The sequence below is a fragment of the Papio anubis genome, chromosome 12 (assembly GCF_008728515.1).
Source record: "Papio anubis isolate 15944 chromosome 12, Panubis1.0, whole genome shotgun sequence".
Lineage (NCBI taxonomy): Eukaryota > Metazoa > Chordata > Mammalia > Primates > Cercopithecidae > Papio > Papio anubis.
This window is the reverse complement of record NC_044987.1, coordinates 39,949,374-39,967,382: the sequence shown is the minus strand read 5'-3', so window position 1 is coordinate 39,967,382 and position 18,009 is coordinate 39,949,374. Positions and strand designations below refer to the sequence as shown.

General features: G+C 36.6%; 1 protein-coding gene across 11 annotated transcripts in view; it reads right to left on the bottom strand.

The window, feature by feature from the left end:
• Positions 1–18,009, bottom strand: part of MRE11 (MRE11 homolog, double strand break repair nuclease) — a 78,801-nt gene that overhangs the window by 55,473 nt on the left and 5,319 nt on the right. For 7 of the 11 annotated variants that reach the window (XM_003910557.4, XM_021926447.2, XM_009187125.3 and 4 more), the window contains exons 4-8: positions 14,697–14,857; positions 8,409–8,496; positions 7,396–7,537; positions 4,948–5,062; positions 238–423 (exon numbers count right to left, since the gene is read on the bottom strand). In XM_003910557.4, coding sequence (XP_003910606.1) covers positions 238–423; positions 4,948–5,062; positions 7,396–7,537; positions 8,409–8,496; positions 14,697–14,857 — 692 coding nt within the window. Of the gene's footprint in view, positions 1–237; positions 424–4,947; positions 5,063–7,395; positions 7,538–8,408; positions 8,497–8,903; positions 9,820–14,696; positions 14,858–18,009 lie in introns of those variants that run through there. The other 4 variants (XM_021926454.2, XM_031653027.1, XM_021926453.2 and 1 more) reach the window with 4 other exon arrangements.

Below are 18,009 nucleotides of genomic sequence, written 5' to 3'. Positions count from 1 at the left end.
TGCCTAATGAGCAGCAAAATAACACCAATTGGATGCTCTCTTTTTGAAAATGGCTTAAAATCTGGAAAAACAATAAGACTACATAGGAGGATCAATTTTCAAAAATAAATCTATCATATAAATTACAATACTGCCACTTAGCGGTAACCTTAACATAGGCCTTAAACCTATCAGATGATTAGTTATTATACCAAATATTTCTTAAAAATTGGCTCAAAATATATAACAATCACTCACTTCTTTACAGCTTCTCCTGGGGAAAGGGAAGTAACCACTGAGCTTCCCGGTTGTGAGATATAAAACAGCTGTTGTTCATTTTTGGTTGGAGCTATTTTACACTCATGTTCATGGCCCCAGATAACAAGATCAATGAAGTCATCCAAAAATTGTTCTGGAATGAAGTTAGTACTTCCATGTTTACTCCTGTATCAAGATTTTGAAAAATACAAATTTGATTAGAAAAATTTCATATTAATGAAGTCTACACAGATCTTTCTTTCTCCATTCACTAAAGATTTTATTGCATCCTTCTATGTACCAGAAAGTGTGCACAGGATTGGGAATGTAAAGATCATCAATACTAATTCCTGACCTTGAGAGCTTTACAAACTTATAGGACACAGACAAGTAGAAACCCTAAAAGAGAAAGCAGTCAATTCTACATTTGGAGGAAGAACATGAAAGGTTTTACATAGGAAGGATTTCCCCTTTGGTCAATCAGAAAAGCATGAACTCTATCAATAGTAGAAATCTATAAATCAGTCTAACTATACACTAGAGAAAACATACAGAAAATGAAAGTAAATTAAGTATAAATATGTCCAGTAATTTCTTAACATTATTTTTTTACTAATAAATATAATGGGAGTAAAACTGTCAATCTCACATAAATGCTAAGAGTTTTCAATATCAAATATTAAATAAGTGATTTGCAAACTATGGTCTTATAACTATATCAGTTATTATTTAAAGATACATGAAATGCAAGGTGAGAGAAGACAAGAAGGAATAGTTTTCCCTAATATTAACTTACATCATTGGAGATTCAAGTAAAAGTGTTCACACACTTTAACCCCGAGCATTCATTTAATCCAACCCAATATTCTTTCATTCACCCAACAAATACTGTTACCCAAACACTGTCTACTTTATGTCAGATGTCCCAGGCTTCTCCAGATATGGAAGACACAGCAGTGAACAAAGTCCTTGTTCCACTGTGGGAACAAGCAATACAGGTTGAGTCCCTAATCTGAAAATCCAAAATCCAAAATATTTTAAGTGCCAACATGGCACCACAAATGGTAAATTCCACACATAGATACTTCACACAAACTTTGTTTCATGCACAAAATTATTTTAAAACATGTATAAAATTAACTTAAGGCCACGTGTGTAAGATATATAAAAAATGTAAACAAATTTCATATTTAGACTTGGGTTCCATCCCCAACATATGTGCAAATATTCCAAAATCTGAAAAATCCAAAATCTTAAAACACTTCTGGTCCCAAGCATTTCAGATAAGGGATACTCAATGTGTAATACAATATGTATATGCATGTGTGTATGTATGCACACGCATAATTTGTCAGTGATAGGTGCTATAAAGAAAAATAAAGGGAAAAGTGACATAGAAGTGGCATACTCCTCTCTACATATACAGGGTAGTCAGGAAAGTCCTCTCTGACTAGCGTCAAATGAGCACAGAACTGAAATGAAGCATCAATACGCAGAGAAAGGAAGTCCTAAGCAGTAGAAGAGCAGATGGTGCTGAAGTGGGAATGTGTTCAGTGAATTCAAGGAACAGCAAGGAAAACAGAAGGGCTAAGTAGAATAAATGCAGAAAGATAGAAAATAAAATCAAAGAGTACACAGGCTTTTGCATCCAGGAAAGTTTTTATGTAAAAAACATAAATCTAAGGTATGAGATTATCACAACTACCAAAGAAAAGCAGAATAATTCCCAAATACAAAATGATGCCATTGTGCCTTGAGTGCTGGTTCTTTCCTAGAAGAAGGGAGGATGATGCTGGTAGGCTGACTGTAGTTTGTGACCTAGAAGTGATCAACAATATCCTTGTTGAAAGATTTTGCATGACCAAGTCATCTGCAGATTCAGATTCTTTCTTCTTTGAAACAAGAGAAAAAAACAGTTGATGTAGAGAAACAAATGGGAAACAAGGCAAAATGCAGAAGGCTCAAGATTCTTACCCAATCTGAGTTTTTTTTTTTCAAATAACTCTTACAAAAGCAGAAGCATCTTAAGAATGCACACGGTGACAAATGAATCTAACAGCATTACCAAAGAATCACATAACCACAGCGAATGGTGTGGGGAGAAAAGGAGCTAAGTTAGTTTGGAAAATTATGTTTCAATTAGATACAGAAAGGCCAAAGACTAAAATAACTTACATAAACATTGTAATCTAGTTGGGAAAGTTGTTTTGCACAGGGATATGAGTTAGCAATTTTGAAATTACTTTATAATTTCAAATTATACTAGAATTGGAAATATAATTAAACCAGGATTGAAAAAATAAGTAAATATATACATTTATAATATGATCCAGGCTTCTGTTAGACAAAGAAGTCACAAGTAAGGAAAAGGAGAAGACAAAAATGGACCTTGTAGGGCTGGATTAGAATCAGTCTGAACTTATCACTGGTTTTTAAAGCACATATATAGACGTGTATGTATGTATGGGTTACTATACACACATATATCTATTTCCATAACTCTGTTTATTCAGTGCTGAGCAAGTCCTGGTAGCAGTAAGCACACCTACCACCCATTTGTGGGTTTCTGAATACCACTCTCCAACAAAAAGAATCACAGCACCTTGGAGAAATGGTTGATTCCAGGGCTAGGTAGGAAAATATCAGGTTGGTGCAAAAGTAATTACGATTTTTGCCATTATAAGAGCCAAGAGCCTTGAGCATCTTGAGGTACCAAAAAGCTAAGGTCATGCCCCACAAACATGTGGGGAGACACTGAAAGGACACAGCAGCCAACATAAAAGAGAACGCAATGGTCAAAGCTGGAACAATCTGAGGAACAGTAGCAACTAAAAAACTGATAGTACTGGATCTTCAAGTCCATAATGACATAAATAAATAAGTAAATAGAGAAGAAGGGACAAATTTTCCTTACAGAGAATTCCATTAATAAATATAGAAAGAATGAAGGAAATCAAAACTTACAATTAAAATACCACAGTATTAATTATTGGAAATAAGATCACCCATGGATGCTAAAATTAATGGGTAAAAGTTTAAGGTGAAATGGGATATTTGCATAGTCTCAAAGTATTTTCCCAAAAATATTTATTTTTAATTGAAAAGTAGAAAATGGAAACTTTACAGGAGAGAAACCTGTTATACATCCCCTTAATCAAATGATGAGAGGGGCAATGAGAAAAATCAACATCATATGGTGACTACCCATTCCCCTTACCAATGCTGCCATTCTACCTTTCATTCTCGCTTAAATTCTTAGAATTACTTATGAGTTTTCCTTTTAACTCATCATCCCTACTTTGACATAGTACAAAAAAGTGGTAGACCTGGGAAGCTCTATGGAAGAGAAGGAACAAATCCCAGTGGTGCAAAGTTATATGAAGACCATGCATATCTGAACTCTGGCCTGCTCCTCCTTTGAAACTCAGTTTATTCAAGAACTCACACATAAGACAACACAAGTCAGCTTCTTAAACCCTTTCTTTTACCGAGTATTTAACATAAGTCTGCATTCACTGAATGCACAGAGTAGCCTGCATTCAATAAATGTGTTCAATAAATATAGTTGGCCCTCTGTACTGGCAGATTCGTGGATTCAACCAACCAAAGATTGAAATATTCGGGAAAAAAACAATGAAAAATATAAATTTTTAAAGTAATATAGTATAACAACTATTTAAACAGTATTTACATGTATCAGGTATTACAAGTAATCTAGAGATTATTTAAAGTACACAGGAGGATATATGTAGGTTATATGCAAATGCTATACCACTTTATTCAAGGGATTTCAGCATCCCAGGATTTTAGGTCCTGGACCCAACACCCCCTGTGAATACCAAGGGACAACTGTAATAAATTATACAGTCAGGCCTCAAATCCTTTGAGTTCTTCCCTTACAACTTCTCAGGTGTGTCCCTCCCATTTCTGCTTCATTGCCATCACCGTCACCACCTCATATTTTTACTGCAGTGATCAGATAATAAATCTTGCTTCTTCAAGTCTGTCTTCTTTTCAATCAATCCTATACCCTGCCAACAGATTAAACTTCTTAAAACTACTAACAAAAGAAAGGCAATCTAGCTATATTTGTATATTCTGGAAGAACACTTGCATATATGCAGCAGGAAACATGTATAAGAATGTTCATAACAGCAAGATTTATAAAAGCAAAAAACTCCTGTTCACTGACAGGAGGCAAAGCATAACTGTGCACATCAGTAAAAATAAATTACATTTCTAAGCATCAAAATGGATGAATCTCAGTAATGTAATGCTGAAAATAAGTTGGCTGTAAAATATATAGCATAATATGAGTATACATGTGATTAAACAGCAAAAAAAAAAGCAATGAAATAATTCATTCAAAATTAATAATGCTTCCCTTTGGGATAAGGGGAAGCAGGTGGGATCAGGGAAAAGGAATGGGATAATGGAATGGATAATCCAACAAAAAGATTCTACCTTTTTGTTGAATTGAGGAGTATTCATGGTGTATGCCTCATCCGTATGTTGCAAATATTCTTGCAGGTATTAATATATACTAAAGACAATTTCAAAATGAAATCACACAAAGCAAGTCTGTATTTTGTCTGATCCTGCACTGACAACATTGAAAGATTAAGGGCATTTCACTGAAATAGGTGAGTTCAGAAACAGATCTGGGAAACCTCAGCACTTGGCTCAAACTTTTTCAGAGAAAACTTTTACCTGTTCTGATGAATCACAAATAAGTTAAACCAAGAGTTCTCATCTTCTTTTGGTCTCAACATTGTTACTTTTTTATTGACAAACATTCGATAGAGCCTTTCATCTGGAATGGATCCTGAAATGGACATTACATTATTTTTAAATTGTTTTCTTACTTTGGCTTAAAAAATGAATCTATTTTGCTTCTAAATTATGTCCTTCTCAAAGTATTTCACTTTACTGTTGGCAGATACATTTGAATTCTGGAATCATTTATAAATGGGTATGTTCCAGGTTCTTTTTTTTATCTTTTTTTGTTTTGTTTTTAATTGAGACAGGGTCTTGCTATGTTGTCTAGGCTGGTTTCAAACTCCTGGGTTCAAGCAATCTTCTCGCCTCAGCCTCCCAAAGTGCTGTGATTACAGGCATAAGCCACCATGCCTGGCTGTTCCAGGGTTTTGTTTTGTTTTTTTCAACAGAGTCTTGCTCTATTGCCCAGGCTGGAGTGCAGTGGTATGATCTCGGCTCACTGCAACCTCCACCTCCTGGGTTCAAGTGATTCTCGTGCCTCAGCCTCCTGAGTTGCTGGGATTGCAACATGCATCACCACGTCTGGCTAATTTTTGCACTTTTATTAGAGATGGGGTTTCGCCACGTTGGACAGGCTGGTCTTGAACTCCTGACCTTAAGTGATCCACCTGCCTTGGACTCCCAAAGTGCTGAAATCGCAGGCAGGTGCCACCATGCCCAGCCTGTTCCAGGTTCTTGATAAACAGTAGTTAGTTGCATTAAAAAAAATTTTCCATTTCAGGCATATATATGTTCAAAACCAGCAAAATGTAGAATAAAAATGTGAGTTTCCTATGCTTAAATTCTTATTAAAACTTCTAGTAATACTATTTTTCACCATCCCTTTGTTATAAATTATATATTCTTTTGATCTAACATATATATTATAACGTGCAGAAATAAGTATTAAAAGGGATGATAAAAGTGTATTTAAAAACAATATTCTTATATTGTTATAAATAAAATATATTGTGCTTTTTAAATAATTCAATGACTTTCAAACAATTCTCATATTCCATAAGTTCATCTTGATCTAGTGAAGGAAACTAACAAAAACAAGTCAACAAAATAGTTACAAACATTAAATATTATGAAAGGAGAAAAAGCCAGGATGCTAAGATGGAGAATTAACACCATCGAATTAAAAGGGTGGACAACACTGCTACTTTATATACGGATTAGAGAGGGTCTCAGAAGGAAAGCCAACAATGTAGAAGTCTAGGAGTTAGAAGTGGCCTAGCTCCCAAGGAGAATTCCACAGGAGTGGCCAATGGAATAAATGGCTAAGGTGGAATGCAGAACATGTAACTGGAGACAAAAAAGTCAAGGCACACAAAGCCCAAGGCATTAGAAGATTAATCTACTTCAGTGTTGAAACACTGAAAACACTGGCAAAATTGAAGGTGGGTAAGTAGTAAAAAGTCTGAGAGAAAAAGCAATGCAGTTTAGCCAGATGGCAGAAGCTTAAAGGGAACAGGGTGTTTGCAGGCAGACAAGGAAACGGTGGGTGGAGCAAGGAGAACAGTGATTCCCACTTTTGTCCAAAAGCCCAGGGGTAAGACAACTGCATGGGACACAGGAACCTCAGGGGTCAGCTGGGCTTCACTGAAGGTTAGAAAGTAGAGACAACATTCAGAGAAGAGATAATAATGAGGAATCTGATAATTATAAAAAGAGTTCCTAGAGTTTATAATGAAGGGTTGGGGGACAGGGAGAGGTGCAGGGTAGAGACAGAGTCTAGTTAAGGAAGGTATAATAGAACAGGATAAGATAAAAGTTTGGGAGAAAATGGATGACTGGGGAGATGTGCTTCTGGTGGTGACTGAGGCATAATGAAATCTGTCCTTAGTGTGAATGGAGGAGGAAAGGCAATTTTCTGGAGATAGGATCCCTAATAACACTGCAGTGATTAAAACAACTGTTAATAGCTTTTTTTAGAAAAGTATATTTCACTTCCTGCTGTATCACTTGCTGAATCAGATATAATATCCAGATTTCACTTTTCTTATCTCTAAAATATAAATAAACATGATGCTTTTCTACTTGCCAGAGGTGTTATGAAAGCTGGACAAAATTATAAGCTAGCGGTATTGTACAGTGAAGCATTAGACCTTTCAAAGACTTCCAAGATATCAAAGTGCTAATTATTCTATAATTCTAACATTCAGGATTCTACATCTGACTCTTAAAAAATCCCAAAATAATAAATAGTAATGAAAAGACATTTTCTCACCAAAAATTTTTACCAAAACCATCCATCATTTTTTATAGTCACCAATAAATAATAATAAGGTTTGCCCCATTTTTTCCAAACAGATACAAACTTATATCCAAAATTTTACTTCTCAATTGTTTGAAGAATCACACATGGACATAAAGAGTAAAATAAAACTGTCTTACCTAAACCATATAGCGCAATCTTTGTGCTTCCTTTTTGAAGCAAAACTGGACTAATGTCTATCTTCTCCACGGACATTGAACGTCCAAAGTGATTTACAAATCCAGCACAACTTAAAATGTCCAGGGCACAAAGTGCATCTGCCTACGTAAAATAATTTCAAAGAATGTTAGTGTGTATGTAAAAGTATCTACATGAATATCATATCACCTGTTAAAAGCATACTCCATGTACTACTTACAAAAACATAGATGAGGACAGTGTTTTCTCAAAACAAAATTACAAAAGTAAAAGTATTTGCTACATTTTTTTGTACTACAAATCACCTACAGCAACTGGAATCACATGCCAAATGCAAGGTTAACATCTCACCAAAACTTAGGATGTCTTGGCCACAAAAAAATAAAAATCAGCCATGAGACAAAAGCTTTGTAATACTAAGCAAACCTCTTAAAGCCTGGGGAAAAAAGACCATAGCTCATCAGCGATTCATAATATTAATAACCAGATAAAATGAAAAAATACTTTGAGGGTAGGATCTCTAGTCTTACCTCCATATTAAACAGATAATCTAATTTAAGATTAGATTATCTAACAGATCATCTAAATTAAGATTAGATTAACAGATCATCTAAATTAAGATAATCTAATTTAGATTTAAAGATGTTGATGAAACAATCATTTCCTAAAAGTGAGATTTTATAAGACAGTTATAAAAACGCTGGCAAACTGTAAAGCGCTATACAAATGTTAGGTGTTCACTCCTACTCCTGGCTTCTTACTGTTAACATCAGCACTAATGAAATAAAAGCATCGCTCATACACTAATTCTTATTCCAGATTTTTAAAAAAATCTAAAAAGCAGTATAAAAGTTTGTATGAATGTGAAAAGTCAACTTGACTTTTTAACTCAATTTGACTACTACACAGAGAAAAAGAGGAGGCATGCTCTCCACAGACAAACTAAACTGATCATTTCCAAAATTCCAACAAACCGTAAGAAAACAATAATTACCCCCGTGGGATCGTCATGATTGCCATGAATACTAAACACTGGAATTGAAATGTTGAGGTTGCCATCTTGATAGTTCACCCATGGAAATCTTAACAACAACAAAAAAAAGTTATTTAAAATTTCTACAAGGGACAAAAGCTGTTTTCCCTAAGATTCTCCTCCAAAATATTAATGCAATCATAGGCAAACTGCATAATGTACATTGGCATATGATCACTAGCTTAAAGCTTTAAAAAATAAAATCGTAGGTGACAATTCATTTCAATTAGTTTGAAAATATCTCAAAGTACTACATTTTAAAGAAACCCCAACTATAATAAACAGTGCTTGCGGTATGTATGAGTAGTACATCTAATTAATGAAAAGTTAATAGGCCTTCAAAATTTTAAAAACTTAGCATATGGTTTTTATTCATAGTGGGGGGAGGGAAGAAAACCCATATACTTTAGAATCCCAAAGAGGTAAATTAAAACTCTCAGCTCTATCAATTATTACCTGTGCAAATTAAAGTCTCCTGTCAGCCCCTGCCCCCAGCCATCCAGCTCCCCTTCTCAGAGGCAAACAATGTCAGCAATTCCTAGTGCATTTTTCAAAAGGATCCTATACCTATACACACAAACAGATTTTTTTCCTCCTTACATAAATGATACAAAAATACATCCTGCTTTTATTACTCAACATATTTTAGAAATCATTCCACATCAGTACATGAAGACCTTTCTTCTGCTCTGTCAGCCACACAGTACTCCATTACATGGATTACCACGATGTGTTTGAGCAGTTCCCTACCAATGGACATTTAGATTTTGTGCAGTCTTGTTTTATAAACAATGCTACAGTGAGTAATCTTGTACAAAGTAATCTTGTATGGAGTGATCTTGTACAAAGTAATCTTGTACAGTGAGTAATCTTGTTGCCCTTGTGAGTCAACCTGTAAAGGGATACCTGGAAGGGAACTGTTAAGTCAAAGAGTATGTGCATTTGTAATTTTGATAGGCACTGCCAATTTCCCACCATAGAGATTTATACATAATGCAATGGCAATGCACAAGAGGGACAGTTTCCCCCTACCTCACTAACATAGTCTATTATCCAGCTCTTAAATCTATGCTAGTAGATCTCAATGCTAGCAGTATGTTGGAATTATCTTGGGGATCTTTTAAGAAATGCCAATGCCCATGACATACTTAGAGAGACTCTAAGTCAGTTGGCCTGGAGATGGGGCATCCATATTTTTAAAGGTTCTTAGGTAACTGTACTGTGCACTCAGGATTGAGAGTCACAGACCTATGCCAACCTGATAGGAGAAAAATATTTCAGTATAGCTCTTTTTCTTATGAGTTAGATCAAACTTTTAAAAATACATTTAGGCCGGACTCGGTGGCTCACGCCTGTAATCCCAGCACTTTGGGAGGCCGAGGTGGGCAGATCACCTGAGGTCAGGAGTTCGAGATGAGCCTGGCCAACATGGTGAAACTCCATCTCTATGAAAAACACAAAAATTAGCCGGGCATGGTGGCACATGCCTGTAGTCCCAGCTACTTGGCAGGCTGAGGCAGCATAAGTGCTTGAATCTGGGAGGCGGAGCTTGCAGTGAGCCAAGATCAAGCCACTGCATTCCAGCCTGGGTGACAAAGCGAGACTCTATCTCAAAAAAAAAAAAAAAAAAAAAAGGTTAAATGTCATGTTATTTCCTTTTCTGTGAAGGATGTCCATCTTCTTTATTTCTTACTAACTCATGAATGTTATTGTCTTGAAAGAAGTGCTTATTGGGGAATTCAGCCTTAATTTGCAATTGGTTGCAAATATTCCTCCTGATTGAACTCTGATTTCTGGCTTTGCTTCAGGCAGTTTTTGGTATACAGAAATTTATTTTTGCAAAGACAAATGTATGAATCTTTAAGGCTTCTGGATCTTGTATCATACTTAGAAGCCTTTCCAACATCTAGATTTTTAAAATATGTCTAACAGTTTCTCCTAGTAGTTTTACTGAATCCATTATTTCCCCTACATTATGAGCCAGTGACCTTCATCAAATACTAAATTCCTACATGTATTTGAGGCTATTTCTGGAGTTTCCATTCTCTTTCACTTACCTATCTACCAATTCATAAGCCATACCACATTTTCAATTATTGTAGCATTGTTATACTTCAAATCTAATTGGCTACTAACTCCTTAGTAGTCTTCTTTTTCGGGATTTCCCTATCTTTGTCTATTTTCTACATGAACTGTAAACTGGAAGATGAAATTATCCAAAATGTAACACAAAGGGGTAAAGTTATGGGCAATTCTTTTTTAACAGTATGATATATAAATGATATTCAGAAAGACAAGGGAAACAATATTTGAAAATATAATGAATAGGAATTTCCCCAAGTTGCTGAAAAACAATAATACTACACTAAATATATGATAAAGCCCACACGGGACAAAAAGAAGTAAATCCACAGCTAAGTAAAACTGCAACATGTTAAGAACAATGAGAAAATCTTAATAGTTACCTGAGTATTGTCTTTATGCTAGTCACTACTCTAAGCATTTTTCTTATCACCTCAATCTTCTCAATTCTGTAAGACTGGCACATTTCTTACCCATGTCATGAATGACAGAACTAAGGCAGAGTAGTTAAGTGACTAACGTAGTTTTACAACTACTAAATGACAGAACCAGGATTTGAACTCAGACTGTTTTATACCGGAACCCACGCTCTTAATCACTATGCTAAACTTTCTAGCAACTCAACTCACAGTAGACTCCTCAACAGCAACGACAAAAAAGAGTTTACCACCCACTGACACTCCATGAAAAAACTACTGAAAACTGTACTTCAGAAAGAAGGAAACTGAATCTACAGAAAAGAAATGAAATACAAGAAACGACAGTGAGCAAAGAAATAGGTAAACATGTACATAGGGTGGGGAAACAGTTTTCAAAACAGAATGCAGTTTAAAAATAAGATAAAAGAAAGAAAACACTAAAGTCAAAAAATGTCCCGCCTGGGTGCAGTGGCTCACGGCTATAATCTCAGCACTTTGGGAGGCCGAGGTGGGAGGATCACTTGAGGTCAGGAGTTCAAGACCAGCCTCACCAACCTGGTGAAACCCTATCTCTACTAAAAACACATAAAAAAACTAGCTGGGCATGGTGGTGCACACTTGTAGTCCCAGCTACTCAGGAGGCTGAGGCAGGAGAACTGCTTGAACCTGGGAGATGGAGGTTGCAGTGAGCCAAGATTGTGCCTCTGCACTCCAGCTTGGGCGAGAGAGTGAGACTCCTTCTCAAAAAATAAAAAATAAAAAATGTCTCGAGTTTTAGATTTGAATAGAAGGAGGGTAGAGACACTGATTATAATTTTTAAAAACAAGGACGAAGTATTATACAAATCTTTTAAAACTCAATTATATATGCAGCCAAACTATCAATCAAGGGGAAAGTAAACATATTTTCATGTAGACAAAATCTCAAAAAAAAATTTACCTACCAATATAAAGTCACACTTCAAAAAATAAATAAGAAATAAATATGGGCTAGGCATGGTGGCTCACAACTGCAATCACAGCACTTTGAGAAGCTAAGGCAGGAGGACTGCTTGGGCCCAGGACCAGCTGGGCAACATAGTGAGACCCCATCTCTACCAAAAATAATTTCTTAAAAATTAGCTGGGTGTGGTGGCTGATATGGTTTGGCTCTGTGTCCCCACCCAAATCTCATCTTGTAGCTCCCATAATTACCATGTGTTGTGGGAGGGGCCTCGTGGGAGATAACTGAATCATGGGGGCAGGCCTTTCCTGTGCTGTTCTGGTGATAGTGAATAAGTCTAAAGAAATCTGATGGTTTTAAAAATGGGAGTTTCCCAGCACAACCTCTCTCTTTGCCTGACACCATCCATATAAGACATGACTTGCTCCTCCTGCTTTCAGTCATGATTGTGAGGCCTCCCCAGCCATGTGGAACTGTAAGTCCATTAAACCTCTTTCTTTTGTGAATTGACCAGTCTTGGATATGTCTTTATCAGCAGCATGAAAACGGACTAATACAGTGGCACATGCCTATAGTCCCAGCTACTTGGGAGGCTGAGGCAGGAAGATAGCTTGAACCCAGGAGGTTGAGGCTGCAGTGAGCTATGATCATACCACTGCACTACAGCCTGGGCAAGACAGCCAGACCCTGTCTCAAAAGCAAAATTTAAATAAATAAATAAATAAACATGAGTATGTCTATTCTCATGGGTTAGTATGTACATATATTTTTCTTAGCTCTGTCCACTGAGAGCCTAGAAGCAACAATACAATAGTAATGGGCACATCTAACATCCAGGTCTTGGTTTCCAAATACCATTCTCCAAAAGGAACCAGGGCTCCTTGAAGAAATGATTGAGTATGAAACTAAGAAAGAGAAAGTACAAAATCAGCCTGGAACATCTTACAGTGAAAAAAATCAGAAGAAAGGGTGGGATATGGGGGTACATCAAAAGGATACAGGAGCCAATCTCAAAAAGAGCCCAATGGCTAAAGCTGGAACAATTTAAGACACAAGTAAATTATGATAGTATTAAATTATAACCCAAAGAAAAAAAAAGTCTGTATCTACTGATACAGACAATTGAATAAACTGATACAGACAACTGAATAAACTGATATAGAAAACTGAATAAACAAATGTGGGGCAAGGGGCAAATCTTCCTTACAAAAGAATCCCAATTAATATATGTAGAAAGAATATAGGAAATAGAAAATCACAATTAGAATATCACGGTTATAACTGTTGTAGGTAAGATCCACTGATGAATCTAAAATTAATGAACAAATTTAAGGAGGAATAGAAAAGTTGCACAGTCTTAAAATATCTCCCCTAAAACACTTATTAATTACTTTGGTGGTTTTATGTCCATCAGAAGTGGAAACTTAACTCCCCTCCCTTTGAGAGTAAGATGGACTCAGAGACTCAATTCTAACCAACAGCATATGGAAAGGAAAAAATAATGACTTTACACTGGAGAAACCTGGCAGAGACCGGCTTAACTAAGTGATCAAGGTTAAAATCACCAGTGATAAATCAGGTTGATGTCATGCACCTCCTGATGTGATGTGACCGAAAGGGTCACTTCTTGAATATTCTCCCCCAAAACCTGTAATCCCAATCTAATCATAGAAAGCAAGAGAAAAACCCAAATTGAGGGACAGTCTACAAAATACCTGACCTCTTTATAAGTATCAAGGTCACGAAAGACAACAGAAAACCTGACACGGGCTGAAGAAACTAAGCAAACTTTTCTACTAAATGCAATGTGAGATCCTGTACAATGTTTAAGACATGATGGGCCGGAAGTGGTGGCTCACGGCTGTAATCCCAGCACTTTGGGAGACCAAGGCAGGTGGATTACCTGAGGTCTGGAGTTCGAGACCAGCCTGGCCAACATGGCAAAAACCCCATCTCTATTAAAAACACAAAAATTTGCCAGATGTGGTGATGGGCGCCTGTAATCCCAGCTACTCAGGAGGCTGAGGCCGGAAGAATTGCTTGAACCCAGGAGGTGGAGGTTGCAGTGAGCCAAGATCACGCCACTGCACTCCAGCCTGGGCAACAGAGCGAGACCCCATCTCAAAAAAAAAAGAAAAAACACATGATATTTTTATAATACAGGGATTGACGAATATCATAAATAGTCCCAAAGGCATAAATGGAAAAAAAGAAAAAACAATAGATTTAACTACATAAAAATTAAGTATTTCTGTCAACAAGAGTCCATAAACGAAGTCAAAAGACAAGCCACAAGCCACTAATTGGGAAAAAATATATGTATCACAAAGGTTTACTAACTAGAATATATAAGTAACTTCTGCAATTCAGGTAGAAAAACAAACAAACAAAAAAATCTCAGTTTTCAAAATAGGCAGACAATATGAAAAGGAGAGGATACCAAAATGTACAATAACCTGAGAAGATATTCAGTCCCAACTTTTTTGTGTGTGTGTTTTTTTTTTGAGATGGAGTCTTGCTCTATCACCTAGGCTGGAGTGCAGTGGCACAATCTCGGCTCACTGCAACTTCTGCTTCTGGGACTCAAGTAATCCTCCCACCTCAGCTTCCCGAGTAGCTGGGTCAGTCCCACTATCAATTAGGAAAATATAAATTAATATGACGATGTACAAAAAATTCAAAGAATATATTTACTAAGAAAATAGCTTATATGGAAAGCAAAATGGTTAACTGTGTGTTTGTGCGTCTTATACAGAAAATACCATACACAAGTAATCATTCACTCAAGTAAATAAATATACTTACTTACTAAAACCAAAGTTGACTGACTGATCACTGAGAATTTCAAACTGGACAGGCCTATCACCCATACAATATTTTCTTAATAACTCGAGGCAGGTATGTAACGTTTTCCTTGAGGGCTTATTTTCATGAAAAAGATCACCACCTAACAAAATAAAATCCACCTGATCAACAGAAAAAGGTGTTAAAATTAGTATGTTTTACAGGTAACATTTTTATAAACTGCAGATGAAAGAGATTAAAAAAACAAAAGACACTATTATGTATGGCAATTTAAAAACTTACATTTTATTTATTCAAAGGGACTTTCAATCTGGTAATTAATCTGACTCTAATTTAGCTGACTAAGCTATCTTAAAAAAAAGCCATCTTCCAATTACACCAAGTCTCTGACTCAAGCTACACAAGGTGATCATGTTTTTTCTATTATTCGAATCAAACATAAACTTAGCACTTTAACAGAATGTATGGAAGAGATACCAAATTCAATCCAAATCATTCATGTAATTCATTCAGCATTTATTTAGAATTCCTACAGGTTCCAGAAGCTAAAAAAATAGCAATCTACAAAACAGATTATATCCCTGCCCTCATTAAATACTGACTCTATGCAAGACCCTCTGCTGAGTCCTGAGGATACAATGATGAATAAAATATCATCCCTATCCTAAATATGTTCAAACTCTAATGGAAGAGGCAAACTGTTATACATCTAAACATAAGTCAAACTCTGGGGTGTACTAGAATGGACACGTAAGCAACTAGCAGCAGAGATGACACTACGACGAATTTGAACTCAAGGCAGGACAATTCGCCTGCGGACACAAAGTCTAGAAGGGATGAACTAACATGATGGCATGTTAGTTGCACTAGGAAAGATAAATGATTTTGAGGAAGACATTCTAGGAATAACTTCAGTGAAGGAGGGAAATCATACAGAAAAAGTCTAATACAGGCTTTCAAGACATATACGATGCACCTAAAGAAACTTAAGTGCTTAATCATACAAAAGAACACAAGGTATAGATCACTGTGCGTATGGTAGTTAGGGTAACTTTAATAAAAATGTGAGATTTAAGCTAGGCCTTCCAGAATGAACACTATTTGAGTAAAAGGAAGAAAATGATCACAATCAAAGGCATGGAAGAAACAAAACAAAAACAACAAACCAAATGAAAAATATACTGGGGCGAAAAGAAGTTGTTGCTTAATGGGTGTCATTTTTGCAAGATGAGAATAATTCTGGAGATTGGTTGCACAGCAATATGAACATATTTAACACTACTGTACTGTACACTTGAAAATGGTTAACAAGGGAAATTTTTTTTTTTTTTTTTTTTTTTTTTTTTTGGGGGGGGCTTGCTCCCCCCCCCCGGCTGGGGTGCCCTGGCCGGCCCTCACTGCAAGCTCCGCCTCCCGGGTTCACCATTCTCCTGCCTCAGCCTTCCGAGTAGCTGGGACTACAGGCGCCCGCCACCGCGCCCGGCTAGTTTTTTGTATTTTTTAGTAGAGACGGGGTTTCACCATGTTAGCCAGGATGGTCTCGATCTCCTGACCTCGTGATCCGCCCGTCTCGGCCTCCCAAAGTGCTGGGATTACAGGCTTGAGCCACCGCGCCCGGCCAACAAGGGAAATTTTATGTTATGTATTTAATATATTTTGCCATCATTTGAACATTAAAAAAAATTTTTTTTAACTGGCTGGCGGTGACTCTAGGAAATATTGAAAAGAACACGACTCACTTCTGTGGTATTCTTGCCAAAAGTGCAGAATCTGAACCTAATCATGAGGAAATACCACATACAGTCAATTTGAGGAAGATTCTATAAAATTACTGGCCTGTGTACTCTTCAAAATATCAGGGTCATGAAAAACAAAGGCAAGGCAGATTCAGGAAAATGTACCAGATTAAAGGAGACAAAGAGACATGGCAACTAAATATAATATGTAAACCTGGACTGGGTCCTGGATGCCACCAACCAGCCTCCAAAGAGCTATAACAGACATTATAGGAACAATTGGCAACATCTTAACATTATATAATAGCACTGAATCAATACTACTTTCCTGGTTTTCCATGATTATACATGCAGTTTACTCTCAAATGGTTGAGGGAAAAAAATCATGTGTATTTGTAAAGAGAGGATAAAGCAAATGTGACAAAATGTTAGAAAACCTGGGTGACAAGTAAGGCATTCTATGCACCATTCTTGCCAACTTTTCTATGAGACTGACATTGCTTCAAAATTTAAAAAATTTTTTTAAAAAGACTCCAAGAATCTAGGGAACAGAACTAAGACTGGTTAGTGGGCATGGGCCAACATAATAAGGGACTTAAAAGTCAGGAAGAATTTAGACTTCAATAATAAGAAATACTAAATACAAATCAAGAAAACGAGTAAACATAATACGCATCTAGAAGTCCCTAGGGGTTATGGGGGCTGGAACAGTTAAGGTTAAGGAATGCAGGGAAGGGAAACAGTGGAAGCAGAGGTGAAGGAAAGGGCAAAGTAGAAGTAAGTAGCTTACTCTCAGGAGAAGATTCTGTTTTAGGGCTCAAGAGTTAAAAAAGAAAGAGCACATGCAGGATTCTCCAGCAGGAAACAGACCTTTGGCCACAAGTTTTTGTGCCTTCAGGGAAGGAAAAATTCACCTTACATTCTATTATTGAAAAGTCAAAAAAGAACAGATGCTGGTGAAATTACGGAGAAAAAGGAATACTTATACAATGCTGGTGGGGGTGTAAACTGGTTCAACCATTGTGGAAAGCAGTGTGACGATTCCTCAAAGAGCTAAAAATGGAACTACCATTCCACCCAGCAATTCCATTACTTGGTATGTACCCAAAGGAATATAAATCCTTCTACCATAAAGACACAGCACACATATGTTCACTGCAGTACTATTCACAATAGCAAAACATGGAATCAACCTAAATCTCATCAATGGTAGACGGGATAAAGAAAATGTGGTACATATAAACCATGGAATACTATGCAGCCATTAAAAAGAACCAGGTCATGTCCTTTGCAGGGACATGGATAGAGCTGGAGGCCATCATCCTTAGCAAACTAATGGAGGAATAGAAAATCAAATACCACTTCTCCCTTATAAGTGGAAGCTAAATGATGAGAACACATGGACACAAAGAGGAGAACAACAGACACTAGGACATACCAGAGGGCAGATGACAGGAGGAGGGAGAGGATGAGGAAAAATAATGAATGGGTACTAGGATTAATACCTGGGTGGCAAAACAATCTACACAACAAACCCGTCATAAAAGTTTACCTATATAACAAACCTGCACATGTAC